Source organism: Ischnura elegans, chromosome 10 (genome assembly GCF_921293095.1).
Source record: "Ischnura elegans chromosome 10, ioIscEleg1.1, whole genome shotgun sequence".
In the NCBI taxonomy this organism is placed as follows: domain Eukaryota; kingdom Metazoa; phylum Arthropoda; class Insecta; order Odonata; family Coenagrionidae; genus Ischnura; species Ischnura elegans.
In genome coordinates, this window is record NC_060255.1 from 98616616 (window position 1) to 98631055 (window position 14440).

Consider the following 14440-nt stretch of genomic DNA (forward strand, 5'->3'; position numbering starts at 1 on the left):
GAGAATTCATCAGTACACAAACAACAACACTCACTTTCAAATGGAGCAAAATAAAGAACTCCCAGACCTAGAAAAATATTGTGTTATATACAGTCAAGCCTCTTTATAACGAACTTCTTCATATCACAAAAAATTGTGTTTTGCAAAAGTTTTTGCTGTATGGAGGTTGACTATTCCTAATGTACAAAAAAGTCATTGAAGTGAATTATTGACTGATACATATGTAATAATTTTGCACCAGTTCCTCAAATAGAATGCTATTGCTTCACGAAAGCAATAATTTTGTTAAATTTAATTTCAAATAAAATAATTGTAATTTCTCGTTTAAAGGAATAACAAGATCATAAAATCAATGAAAGTATTAAAATGATGCTATGATACATTGATAATACATAGATGTACATGGCCAATTAGTAATTAAATAAAACAGGAAACTTTCTTAGCTACACTTAGAGGGAAAAACTATCCCGACAAATTTTATGCTGCTAAAATCAGTCGACTGAGAAAATCTGTTTCCTTTCTCATGGAATGTAATTTTTTGGCCAAATTTATGATGACAGGAACACAAAAAAATCATGTATCGATGGCTAAGTTAAGACAGCTAATAAGCTAAGAATGGATACAGGAGGAAGATGATGCGTTATGCTTGCATTGCTCTCATCCAAAGTCATAATCATAATCTTTATTTATCAAGCCCATGAGGGTGTCATCAATAGTATATGGGCATTTCCATGAAAATGTCAACTTTTTCTCTCAAATTAAAATTTAGTTGGGAAATATTTTATTTGGATATATAAACAGTTAAATGATTGAATTTTATGAAATCGGTATTTAATTTGTTCAAATAACTTAGTTACTCATTTGTTGATTATTGAATTCAAGATGGCAGTCAAGGATTGGTAATGAACTATTTTATCATAGTTTAAAGAGAAATATATATCAACAAAGAAGGGAAGCTGTTTTTTATTGAACTTTTTGTTTTATGTTGTATTGCTTTGGCAACGTTTTTAAACAAACATCACCTTAAATATGCAATGTATAAAGGCTTTAAAATATGTATGTATGTGCAGGTACATAAATGGTAATTCCGTCACAAAAACTCGAAATTGTTTTTATTCTATCACTATTTATTATCAAAGAGGGATAATTTTCCTCCTGGAAAGGTAGGTTCTGACACTCGCTAAGGTTTTAATTTTAGATTCTCTCAAAAATGCTTATTCTAGGCCATATGGCAGGGTGACGGAATTACTGCGATGTGACGGAATTACTGTGACAGAATTACCTAAAATTAGGTGATGTCTGTTTTTAATAAGCATTATTTTTAGATAGCTGTGTTGAATAAATTACCTTATCTCCAACCTCTAAGCTGATATTACATGTTATATATTTAAATTTATCATTAGGTTATGTTAGGTAAAGGGATATTTTTTGCAGGTGAACTGTTAAAAATATTTTAAGTGCGGTTGAATATAGCCTCCTTATCTCTTCCATGTGAAAATATAGCTTGCAATGGGCAACGTATATAGTAAATGTGCATGAGTAGGCCCTACAATAAGAATCAATGTTTAAATTTCCTTATTGAATCACAGAAATGGAAATTAACCTCTAGAAACTGTCCTTAGAATCTTTATCATATCCACTTAATTATTTCCAGGTAGAAGTGTAATACATAAATATGGCTAAAACACCTGCAGATAGACAGCGTGATAGTAGAAAGAGAAGAAAAGAAGCAGGATTACATGAAGAAATGAAAAAAAAGGATAGAGAGAGGAAAAGCAGAATAAAGTAGCAGATGAATAAGAGGCAAATGAAAGACCAGAAAGAAAAAAATAGATTAGCTCAACGCCGCTTCAAACAAAAACTGAGAGACAGTGCATCAGAGAAACCAGGAGACTCAAATAGAATGTCCACAACCCAACCAAGTTATGAAGCCTAAACCTCTTCCATTTTAACATCTCCATACAACAGTAGGCAAAGTCAAGGAAAAGCTGTAAGCAGAATCAAAAAATGTCTCCCTAAGAGTCCGCGTAAAGTTAACAGAGTTTTGCAATATCTCAACTTACAATATGATGAACCCTCTCCACCTAAGACCCAAAAGGTAACTCATGATGATATTATAAACATAATTCAGAAATTCTATATGCAAGATTCAATCAGTTGGATGTGTCCAGGACAGAAAGATTTTGTAATTTCAAGGAAGCCAGATGGCAGCAAAATAAAGCATCAGAAACGGTATATGCTTTTGACATTGAAAGAAGCATACTATTATTCAAGACAACAACATCCGGATCTCAAATGTGGATTTTTGAAGTTCTGTAGCTAGCGTCCTACCTACATAAAATGTTTGACGGATGTACCCCACACGACTTGCACTTGCAAGTATCATGAAAATCTAAGATATTTGTTGAAGGCCCTGTCAAAGTCAGGAGACGCACAACTCATTATACCCACTGAATTAAGACCTTTTTGGACGCTATTTCATGTGACCAAGAAGTAGAATCCTGCATGGTAAGGGAATGTGAAGGATGTGCAGTCAAGTTAAGAAACTTCAGTGATTTGTTTGAAAATCCCCAGACTGAAATCAGGTGGGAACAATGGGAGAAAAGAGGAATCAGATATGAAAAAAATATCCATGAGGGTACAATTGAAGATTGTTCGAATGTTCTCGAAAGTCAACTGATTTTTTTCAAAAGGCATACATTCATCAAAAGAAAGCAAAGTTTAGCCTTCAAGGATGCGAAGTTAAATTGCGACAAGGAGACTGCAGTCATTCAGGTTGATTTCGCAGAAAACTTTACCATAATCGACCAAAATGAAATTCAAGCGGCTCATTGGAACCACCAGCAAGTTACTCTCTTCACGGCTTGTATGTGGGCCCAGGATGCTTGTCAGTCGTTTGTAATAGTTTCAGATGAATTTACTCATGACAAATATGCAGTAGATGGTTTTTTGAGATCATTACTTCAAGAACTACGCACCATGCATCCAAGCATCAATAAAGTGAGATGCTTTTCTGATGGGGCAGCAAGCCAGTTCAAGCAGAGGTACTTATTCGAAAGCATTGCTTTTTTACATGAATTGTTTTCTCTACAAGAACTTGAGTGGAATTTCTTTGCTAGTAGTCATGGTAAAGGTGCAGTGGATGGAATTGGAGGTGAAATTAAAAGACAAGCAAGACCTGCCATATTATCGGGAAAAGCTAAGATTTCATCAGCCAAGACTTTGTTTGAATACTGTTGTGCAAAAAATGAGAAAATTAAAATATAGTATATTTCAAGTAATGAACTACGGGCCAATAGAAAAGAAAATCAGGAACGATGGGAAAGTATGTCATCTAGCATATTGGGTACCAGAAATACCCATAATGTTGTAGTAGTAGACAGGCATACTGTCTTACTCAAACCTTATACCGAAGCAATAAACTACACGACATTTCATTTGAGCCATCAGAAATCCATAAAAAAATGTAATAGGTGTGATATCGCTTTAACGAAGACCTTGGCAGTTGGAACTTTTATATTGGCCAGCTATAGTGGCAAGAAGAAAAAACTTATGTGTGTAGCTCAAATAGCTTCAGTATCAAATGACGATACCGATTGTTATGAGGTACTGAACCTACGCCGAAATGACGGCAAGGGGATGGTGTACGTATTTCCGGAGAGAGAAGACAGATGCTGGATTGACAAAATGGACGTCGTTCACCTTGATCATCAGCCTAAACTTCACATGGTTGGAAAGCGCACTAGTTACTTTTTTCATAATGCAGTGAATGGGCAGTAAAATAAAAATTAGTGTAAAAGAATAAAAATATTTTTCACCTTTAACTATTGCTTTATGTCATTACTTGTTATTTGATTATGCAGAAGTTACATTTTTTGTTTTACCTTTTCATAATTATTGACTGTTAATTCAGAGTTGTTAGAAGTTAAATGGTCTCATACTTTGAGTTTGAAACAAGTCTAAACAATTGGTTATTCCGTCATGGTAATTCCGTCACAGTAATTCCGTCAAGGTAATTCCATCACGGTAATTCCGTCACGTGTTTGTTTTTGACTGTTATATACATATAAATAATTTCTAGTTTTGACAAACTGTGCAATCATAAGCAATGCCTTAAACATTGTTCATAGCCATATTGAAAGTTTTAAAATTCATCTTAGATTCACAGAGTTTGAAGATGTTTGAAGTATTTACACCTAGCAGGTTGACGTGGGAGTAATTCCGTCACAGGCATACTTTAGACAAATTTAGAAGATGTTTGATGATTAATTTCTTTTCTCTACATGATCATCATCTTCCTAAAAGACTTTTGACTATGCACAGTGAGAAAGGTTTCAATATTTTATTATTTTACAATTTTATCTAAATATCCTATTGCACAATTCTCTCCAAAAGTAATTCCGTCACGCATGGAATTGCCCATATATAAGGGTACATTTATCAGCATTATAATATATCATATATACACAAATAAACCATTTGCATAAAAATTAATCTTAAAATGCAGTCACTTCAATCGTGATTTTATAAAGAAAAAAATAACTTAAAAATTCAAAATATTCAAAGTCCAAATCATCATATACAGTAAAACCTTTCCAAAGCACCCATAGCTGGTTCCAGGAAATAAATTTCAGTTCATAAGGGAGGCTACTTCTTAGAAGACTTTGGGGTATATCAAAAAATACTAACCATCATTTATAAATAAGGGTTCAAATTTCTTTTTAACATTTATTGGCCAAAAATTTAGCAGGCAATTACATTTGCTTTCTTTTAAGAATAGGCTATTGGATTATGATTAGATCGATTACATTCCCTTGCAATTAAAATATTTTCCATAGAGATTTTGAATTATTCATTCGGTTCCAGGAAAAAATGGCCATTCGCAAGGATGACCTCTGAATTAAAGTTGCTGTTTGGAGAGGTTTTACTGTCCATAGTCGTGAGAATTATAACAGTTTCCTGACTCCGAATCAATTGATACAAAAACAATATACACAATCAGAAGATAAATTATGCCTAATTTCAAAATTCAAAAGATTTTAAGTTCAAATCAAAAACTTCATCAAAATGATAGAGGGGGTTAAAACGTGGCCAATTCTCTCATCATCTAGAGCTCAAATATATCGCAACTTACAGGGCAAAGTTTGTTGAATTGTTTAATTACCTGGTTGTCTGAATGGTCGAATGTTAAAAGGAACCGAAAATTTACTTGGCCCATAAGAAATACACACCATCAGAATGGAAATAAATTTTTTTGCAGACTGTTACTAGATACACAAACTCTGTTGGGATACTTTTTCCCACCATAGTATGTACAGTAAAACTTTGATTTTACCTAGTTGGAGGGACCGAAATATGGGCACTGTGTAAAATCAAAGTGTGTAAAATCAAGAGTTGGTATTGAGGAGGAGTATAGTTTTCAGGATAACACTAGCTCATTATTGCTCGGAAAATGAAGCCTAATAATCTAATTTACTCAAAAGCAACACCAAAGATGACGTGTTACCTTAAGAGAAACAACTTTGCATTCCTGAACAGTGTTTCCCATGGTTGAACAAAATGGTTGAAATGCCAGCATTTCTGGCACTAAGATTACTTCTGTTACCCAGGAGAAATTTCGGAATGGTGATACTAAATGGTCGCAGAGAAGCTAATTTTCGAAAATATTCTCATTAAAAGCAGTTTTCAGGATATCCGTGTAACCACCAGCAGACAAAAAAAGATTGGAGATTGAAGAAATGAGATACCTGAGGATAGACATCCAAATTAACCCCATTAACAGGGAGCAAAATTTTGCTAATACATCACAAAGGCTTTACACCCTGTGGGCCTGGGTTCAAGTCCTGGCAGTAGCAGAGACTTATCAGAGATGGCCCTATCCCTACTTGAGTCTAATATGGAGGGCACTTCCAGTGCACCACTCTGTCCATCAGATGGGAAGTTAAGTCCTGGTCCCTTTTGAGCTAATCATTGCAACCTGGCTAATGCCAACATAGGGTTCCTATCCCCCCAGCCCTTACTTCATGGCGCTAATGACCCCAGTTGTTGGTTACCTCCAAATAGCATACCATAGATAATACGGAGCACACAGGACCCGGGATATTCGGAAATTCAGATTTTTCCGGTGCTTAGATCACTTTTTTTAAGTGAGCTATTAAAATGACCGCGCAACTGCCGTCATGCCGCCCGTGATGAATAAAAAATGACTAATAGTCCTGAAAAATTTTCCTTCTTTATAATTTATACGCATTAAAAAAGCATTTCCCCATGAAATTTTAGCATTAGTAGATTGACTCTTCCGGGAATAGCTTCTCTGTCGGCATTCTTCCGCGAATTCAGCGCCGGGACCTTCGACTCACAAGCCGTGTGACTCAGCTTCACGTAATATTTTGCTTCCCCATATCTGATAACAACACCGGACACTTTTTGTATTTCGATTTAATGGTGCTAAGCCATTCCTGAGTTTAAAGGGACTGCCTTATCACTCACGTCTTGAATTTGACTTCAACGATTACATGACGATGGACGACGCGAGTTATTCTCCGAGGGCATTAACTCCCGTTCCGTTAAAACGCTTGCCACCTAGCGGAGTTAAGCTAATAGCTATTCAAGTTCCAACCATGTTTAACTTAAACCGTCTGACAATGAGATACAAGTTGAGTCGGTTCTGATAAGCGCGCAGCGCAAGCAATTTTTCCTCGCCTCCATTTGTCCCGCAGATGTGGGGTTAGCCTGGGAATGAGACAATGCATGCTGCTTTTACCATCGTATTGAATCACCATCGACTTACGTACTTACTAGAAGTACGACTGTCTTTTTTGGATCACCTTGGAAGCCAAAATTTTGGCACGCGGAGTATTTTTAACGACTCATTTCGCCGTTATATTTCGTTGGGGCGACGGAAAACATAGCGTTGGCAAAATTCTAGAAAGCCTTGCGTTGGGGATAGATATTCCGTAGCTCATAATTCTGGATATAAACAGCATCGATCAATAAGTCGAATAATAAACAAAAGGTGATAATGTTAATATCTCCAGCGATCATGTCTTAATCAAAAGTAGTTACGCATACATGGCGATTGCCGTGTGTTTTAGGTTTCGATATCCTTCTACGGCGAATTTGAACTAAGAGCGACATTCGCGTTCGTAATGGAGCCTGAAATATTACTGAGAGGGCTCACGGGGAAGCAATAATTAGATTCGCGATGTATTTAGTTTCACGCTCAACAGCGCGATGTCATTTCAACCGTTCCTGTATTCATTTTTGCAACTCATTGGGACGAAATAATAACCTAACTGCATATTGCTCTAGTCGGATTTTCAAAACAAGCCGAAAGACAACTGCGTAAAATCAAGATTAGCGACCTCTTAGGGGCTGGGGTTATGCTGCGCAAAATCGAAAAACTGCGTAAAATCAAGAAAAGATGTAAAATCGAAGTTTCACCATTGCAATTCCCTATGCTTTCCGGCCGGACTTGAGTGCCGCTGCGTAAAAACGAGACTTGATGTAAAATCGAAGTGCGTAAAATCGAAGTTTTACTGTATACTGAATGGACAAACGACTTAACAATCATCTAAACGACATGTTTGAATTTCCCTCTCCATGAATTTAGCCAGAGTAATGTGGGATGAGAAAGGATACCCATTTTATCGCTCGATGGATTGTAGCAGCAAAATTTTAGATAGAGCTGTTACCTACCTTCTTTTTTCCCATTCTGAGGATACAACTCGTTGGCCCATCCTCCGTCGAACTCCATGATCGATTATTTCAGTCTCCAAGGCAACCGATTTGCCAATTACACTCATGTTTGCCTCCGTGGCCGTTTCGCCATCGCTTGTGAGGTCGTTCAGCATTTCTTCATTAGCAGTCGACTCTCCACAAACGTCATCAAATGTGTCTAAATGGCCAAAGTCCTCTTCCGTCTCTGGCGGAGTGCTTAACTGTGCAGCAACGAGCTGAAAATAAATTATCAACGCTCTCTTTAATATTGAGATTAACCTTTCTGCTGCTGTGGCTAGATCCCAAGTCTTCCACTCTGAGAAAGAAGATTTAGTGTCAAGGAAGTCAAGGCCTTTCTTCTATAGGGAGGGGCAGAGCTAGTAAAAGACCCCGGTGATATCCTTCAAATCCTTTTCCAGAGGGCATGAGGGAAGAATACCACTCACTAACAGATTAGTGGAACTGATGATTGATTAGCAGCCAATTAGTGTTATTTACAAAATGTAGTCTTATCCATTGGAAATAAATAAACAACAAATAATTTTGTGAAATTATTTGACTAGCCAAAATCTACAAAACAAATATTTCTTACATGAAGTTAGGTAGTAATTTCTGTTAAATTTGACCCTTAACAACAAAGAAATTGGTCGATAATCACCCAAAATGAGTGAATATTTACGTGAAATAACAAAGTTTTATTTACTTTTCATCATATCAAATAGATTCCATAAATTACACTGGAAACAACTAATGATATTCACCCACACTCGTTGACACGCCTTTACGCATCTAACCTCTCACAGAGTACATTGCGAGAATATTTAAAAGGCAGGCTAGTGCACACCTCAATGGAGTGTAATGCAACAGCTGACAAGTGAGGGAGGGAAATATTTGGGGTGAGAAGGGAGGGTTGTCAATTCATTAAAGAAAGACTTCGGGCAATGGGAGATAAGCAGGGTGTGGGAATGCAGGTAAGAGGAGAGCGTTTTAAATGGTTTTGTACATTTTTCAGAGATTAAGCAGTGCACTCATACATGTACATTTCCCACTGCTGAAGGGTTAATATTGTGATTCACACTTCAGATGTGATTAGCCATCAGATATGGAGTTTAACTTCAAAATGCCAAACTCAAACCCCTATGAAAAAATTGTATGAACCTGTTTCAAAATTTTATACAATCTTATACATTGCCATGACAATTGTATAAACTGTATACAATTTTGAAACAGGTTTATACAATTTTTTCATAGGGGAAGACTTTTCAAAATGCAAAAATGGGCCAACAGGATTGTCTCATTCGTGAATGGAGATCCAGTTGTTGGCTTCTGTTTAAGAAACTAAAACCTCTTACCCTGCCTAGTATTCATATTTTCTATGCATTCCCATGAGTAATACAAAGTGTTTGTACTGTACAGATGAATAAAAGGAGCGAATTGAGCGATACAATCTAGTGATTTGATCGTTGGATTATTCTTTTATAGGATAATCCTCTAAAAATCGCTGGAACATTAATGGCTTTGCTTGGTCTCGCTATTTAGTCGGGCCCTTTTCTTTCGCTTCTATAGCGTTGAGGTGTCTTTTCCTCGTCCCGTCCCTTCCTTCCCTATCCCTATCCCAGAGGCGTCAATGGGCTCCTATCGCGGCAGCGCCTCTTTCCATTTCCCTTCCTCCACGGGAGATTGGGCGTATAAGTCTCTGACTTGGTTCCCAGCCCCGGTGTGTTGAACCCCCAAAGGGCTCCCCTTGAGCCCTCATTCCCTCTCTACAGATGAATAAAAGGAGATCATTTGAGTGACATATGGTATTCTCATTAGCATGTTTTTCAGTTATAGAGTTAATATTCTAAGGTTGTCCTTCTAAGGTTCCTGTTTATTCATCTGTCAAGAATAATTTATTGGTGTTCCAAATGAAATTTTTGAGTTGGAGCCCCGATATTCTAATCTAATCATTTATTAGTTGACCATTCTGTGGTGCATTACTCTAAATATTTACATGTTTTTCAGCTTTTTGTATTGCATGAACTGAGTCATTCAATGTGCTTATTCTTTTGCATGCTAATTTGTTGTGATCATAATATTGTGCAATTTTTTCATAACAAATTTCATCCTTAGCGTTCCTGGACTATGCCCAAGGTTGTTGACTTTTCCACCCAAAGAACTTAGTTCATGCCTTGCTGTGATCTCTCCGTTCGGTACACTATTTCCCCAAGAAGTTGAAGTGCTCTATGAGCTGCAGCGACATGGTAATTCCAGGATGGCAATTGGCATTATCCGAGCCCTATCTCATGCATAAAAAATTCGTCTCGTTACCTGGAATGAGTGCTCCATCGAGTCGTTAAGACGTGACAAGAAAGTGGCGAGGCGGTTGATGGTGAAGGAGAGGGGGGCCCAGTCTGGGTGGCGCTGTGGCGTGATGGCCAAGAGGCGTCGCAGCACGAGCACCAGCCGAGGAAGCCTCTGCACTGGCGTGAGCAGAAAACCTCCCAAGTCGAGGCCACCGCAATCCGGGCTCTTGAGGCAGTCCTGCATAAATCCAGATTCATACTCCATGCATCAAAATACACATACAATTTACGAGTCATACCTATCCAGAAAATAAAAGCAGTCTCAAAAAAAAAAAATTTGGCAAACAATTTTTTAAGATACTAATTTTATTGGAGCATGAAAGAACACATCGTAAATTACTTTTCCGCATACATAGTTTTTTTGCATCTTGAGACGCTTCTAATTTCTAATTCCCCAAACTAAAGGTGATTTTGAAAGAGCCAGTAATCAAGTTGACTTGATTTTGAGTCCAATTGATGACTAAGAACAACGATCTCATACCGCAATTTACGAACTACCTTCAATGGAGGTGACATCTAGCAGTCTTGCCAAGTTAATGGATTTGTACAGTGAAATGTCTTTATAATGAACGCCAGTGTAACAAAATATTCAGAATAACGAAATTACTTTCTGTCCCCTTGACATTTCCTAACATTTAATATAAAATTTATTTCATATTGTACAATGTAAAAGGGTGCCAGTTTTACGAAAATATTTTTTGGCTGAAATTCAGTACATATAACAAAGTCATTGCCACACAATCATTGGTGAAACACAATGTGCGAAAAAACTGATTTTTTTAAGAAGTGATGAGTGTAAATAGATTTGTGTTCAGTGACTGTAAAAAGTGTTAATAAACTGACGTTCTGCACGAATGAGTAGAGTGTAAATATGTAGTGTCAATAATAAAATTTATGTGGTATGGATGAAAAAAAGTTTTCAAGCCTATACCTTGTATACCATCTTTACCTTAAGCACCATCCAAGATACGATTGGTTAGTACATGAATGTCATTATTACATAGTTATTTTCAATTGTATTAGCCCAAACATGCAATTTGGATGTTTCGATGAGTGTTTTTTTATATACTTTCATTCATATGGGTTTCATGCGATATTTTTCGCACATTTCAATGCAATGAAATTTCTGTTTAACGAACGTATTTTGCAGTCCATAGGATTTCATTATAAAGACATTTCACTGTAGTTATTATGGGTAATATGTATTGGAATTTCGATACTCATCTTTTTTAACTCAGCTATGACCCCACCATTGGAGGTACATTGTTCATAAATTGTCATTTGAGATTGTTGCTCTTCATCATCATGTCGACTCCAAATCAAGTTAAGTTGATTATTGGAGCTTTCAAAAACACGGTAAAACCCTTGCCTGCTCTTAATTTATACCATTCACACACCTCAAAACAACTAGTAAATTCAATGGAATGGTCGTCACATATGCAGATAGTGCATGGTATGGAAACCAAAGTGAAAATTACAGCAGCTAAATACTCGTGATTATCCGTCACTTTCGACCATACATTTGAGCTTTACCCTCCAACAGGATATGGCTAATAAAAACAATCGAATTTCTGAGAAAGGTTTTGCAGCAATACACTGTGCAATTGGATTGTTTTTTAGGGATTTTTTTATATTCTACACATGGTGGTGCTAGCATTCCTCCAACTATTACTTCTTCCACACTATACTACCCCTACATTAATGGGACCTGGATATAGCATAGATATTGACAATCCCAACCACAGATGTTGCTGTTTAGTGGGGAGGCAGGTTCTACACTTTTTGCCGCACCTTGTTGGTATGCAATATCTCTCATAGATAATACGTTTGACATCCAATTTGCATGATCAAGCAGCTTTCAGATATTTATCAATTATTTTAAAATATGACTTCTTAAATTGGAGAAATAAAAACTTTCATTGGATTGGAGCCACCTTAAAGATGACAATCTTTTCAACTTTTTCAGAAACTATGAGAGGGGAGGTTACCCCCTTAATCCTCTGCTTAATCAGCCACTAATCCCAACATATTGACCAAAGAGAAAAGAATTTCCCCAGACTAAAGTGTGCAGCAGTGGGAATAACAAGGAGACCCAGCAACAAGAATCGTGAGGACAGCAATGCACATTTGAGCTCGTGGCAATGCATCTTTACACATTCAACTCCGAGCATTCAATGCAAACTGTCACAGAAAATGGACAGGTTTTTCTAATTCTCAGAATATGGCCTTGCACAGACTTGACTGTACCTCACTCGGTGTCCTGACAATGCCACAAGGAGACACAATTCACCTCCATCAGGCTTAACATGTTAAGAGACTAGCACCATTCCCCACTATCCCACAAGTGGAGACCAAAGAAATTGACCGATCAGGGACAAGCCAGAATCAATGAACCAGAATCTAAATAATACATACATAAACCAGCAGATTCAAAGGCAAATCCATTTCAGCTTGGTCTGAGGATGACCTTATTCAGGATCTGACATAGATACATATACCTATAGATTTGAAGGCATTTCCACTTAAGCTTGGCATGAGGATGCCTACAGCATAGTAGGAGAAACATCCATCAACATACGTAGATTGCAGACAAAACCCAACAAAAAACAGCCTTGTGTTTCAATAATAATCAGAGCTCGACAGTATTTCTACAATCAATAAGTGAAATAAATGGATAATAAGCAAAGAGTTGGCACATGATTCTACCTTTAAGAAGTTGGTGAATTCTGGTGAGCAGCGGCACAGCTTGTGGAAAGTCTGGAGCGCATCCGGGAAGTTGTCGACGTAGGACGTGTAGAGGTGAAGGGCATCGAGTCCCTCTGGTTCGATGAAATGCCTCAAGATATCCCCGATGGTCCTCGTGTGCGACCCGCGGCTCCCAATGCAATCCTCCAGCATACCCAGAAGACTCGTGTGCTGCTCGTAGAGCGCTTCAACTTCTCGGGGAAACAGTGTACTGAACAGAGAGATCACAAAGGCATGAACAAAGTTCTTTGGGTGAAAAAGTCAACAACCTCGGGCATAGTCAAGGAACGCTAAGGACGGACTTTGATGTGAAAAAAATCATTCCGCTAAGTTGGTATTCGAACCTGGATCTCCTGATTACCTGTCAAGAATGTTGTATACAAAGTAATTTGCTTAATGGAGACCTTTGGAAAACATATGTTGCTGAGTAAGTAATGACAAAGAAGGGTTTTTTTTCCCCAACACCGACTTTGTAAGCATGACCTCTGCCGACACTTATGCCACAGTGTGGGCTTAAGACGTCAACACTGTTAAACCCAGTCGGAGATTCCACTAAAAGGAAGATAGGTTGGTGATGTAACTGGAAGCAGTAATTATGCCTGATTGGTAACTGAGAGATATGGCTTTGAATATCAGCTAACAGAAATGAATTTTTCATGGCAAATATCATCCTTAACGTGTACTCATAACTGTGTCCTTGTAAAACCTCCCAGGATACAATACCCCACAAATATTTTTTATACCTTCTGTGACCTTAAACTAAACCTAATTTCTAATGAAATTTTACCCTTCATTCTTGCTAGGAATGCCAAGTTAGAACCCAGGTTCTATTCTGCTGAGCAAGAAAGAAATCATCAGCAGAATAGCCCAGGCAAAGAGAGCATTCCACCAAAATAAAGACCTGCTTACAGCGGGAAACTTAAATATGGAAGTAAAGAAACAATTTATAAGAACCTACATTTGGAGTATGCTCCTATACGGAAGTGAGGCATGGACAATGACCCCAGCGGAGAAAGCAAGGATAGAGGCCTTTGAAATGTGGTGCTACAGAAGAATCAAATGGATTGACCAAGTTAGCAATGAAGAAGTCCTAAGAAGAATAGGAGAGAGGAGAAGCCTCATGAAAACCTTAATGAGAAGACCTTATAGGCCACAGCTAGAGACATGATGGCCTGATGAAGATAATCATGGAGGGACAAGTGGATGGTAAGAATGGAAAAGAAGACATCAAACAAAATATATGGAACACGTAAAGAAACATGTGAATGAGAATAAATACGTAGGTGTGATAAGATTAGCTGATAGGAGAATTGAGTGGAGAGCTGCGTCAAACCAATCCTAGGATTGTTGACCAGTGATGATGATGATCATCCCTTCAAAGGATCCGAATGATCAATGGTCCCAAATGATCCGAAGGTGTGTTTGGCAATACTAGTTGAGAGACTGGGGTTTATAGTTAATATGTTGAGGTTCTACACCCCTCCCCATACACAAACACAAGTGATTTGCACTGCAATTGGGAGAAGCATTGTAAGGAAGGATGTTTATGGCCAATAGAGTTAATGCTTTATCCTGGGAAATGATAAAGGAGATGAATAATGATATATTTGTACATTAAAAAGGCAATCAAT

At 37.5% G+C, this 14440-nt stretch overlaps 1 protein-coding gene across 1 annotated transcript in view; it reads right to left on the reverse strand.

Moving 5' to 3' along the window:
- Positions 1 to 14440, reverse strand: part of LOC124166619 — a 198850-nt gene that overhangs the window by 11278 nt on the left and 173132 nt on the right. The window contains exons 6-8 of the mRNA XM_046544228.1: positions 12771 to 13020; positions 10030 to 10242; positions 7699 to 7955 (exon numbers count right to left, since the gene is read on the reverse strand). Coding sequence (XP_046400184.1) covers positions 7699 to 7955; positions 10030 to 10242; positions 12771 to 13020 — 720 coding nt within the window. The remainder of the gene's footprint in view (positions 1 to 7698; positions 7956 to 10029; positions 10243 to 12770; positions 13021 to 14440) is intronic.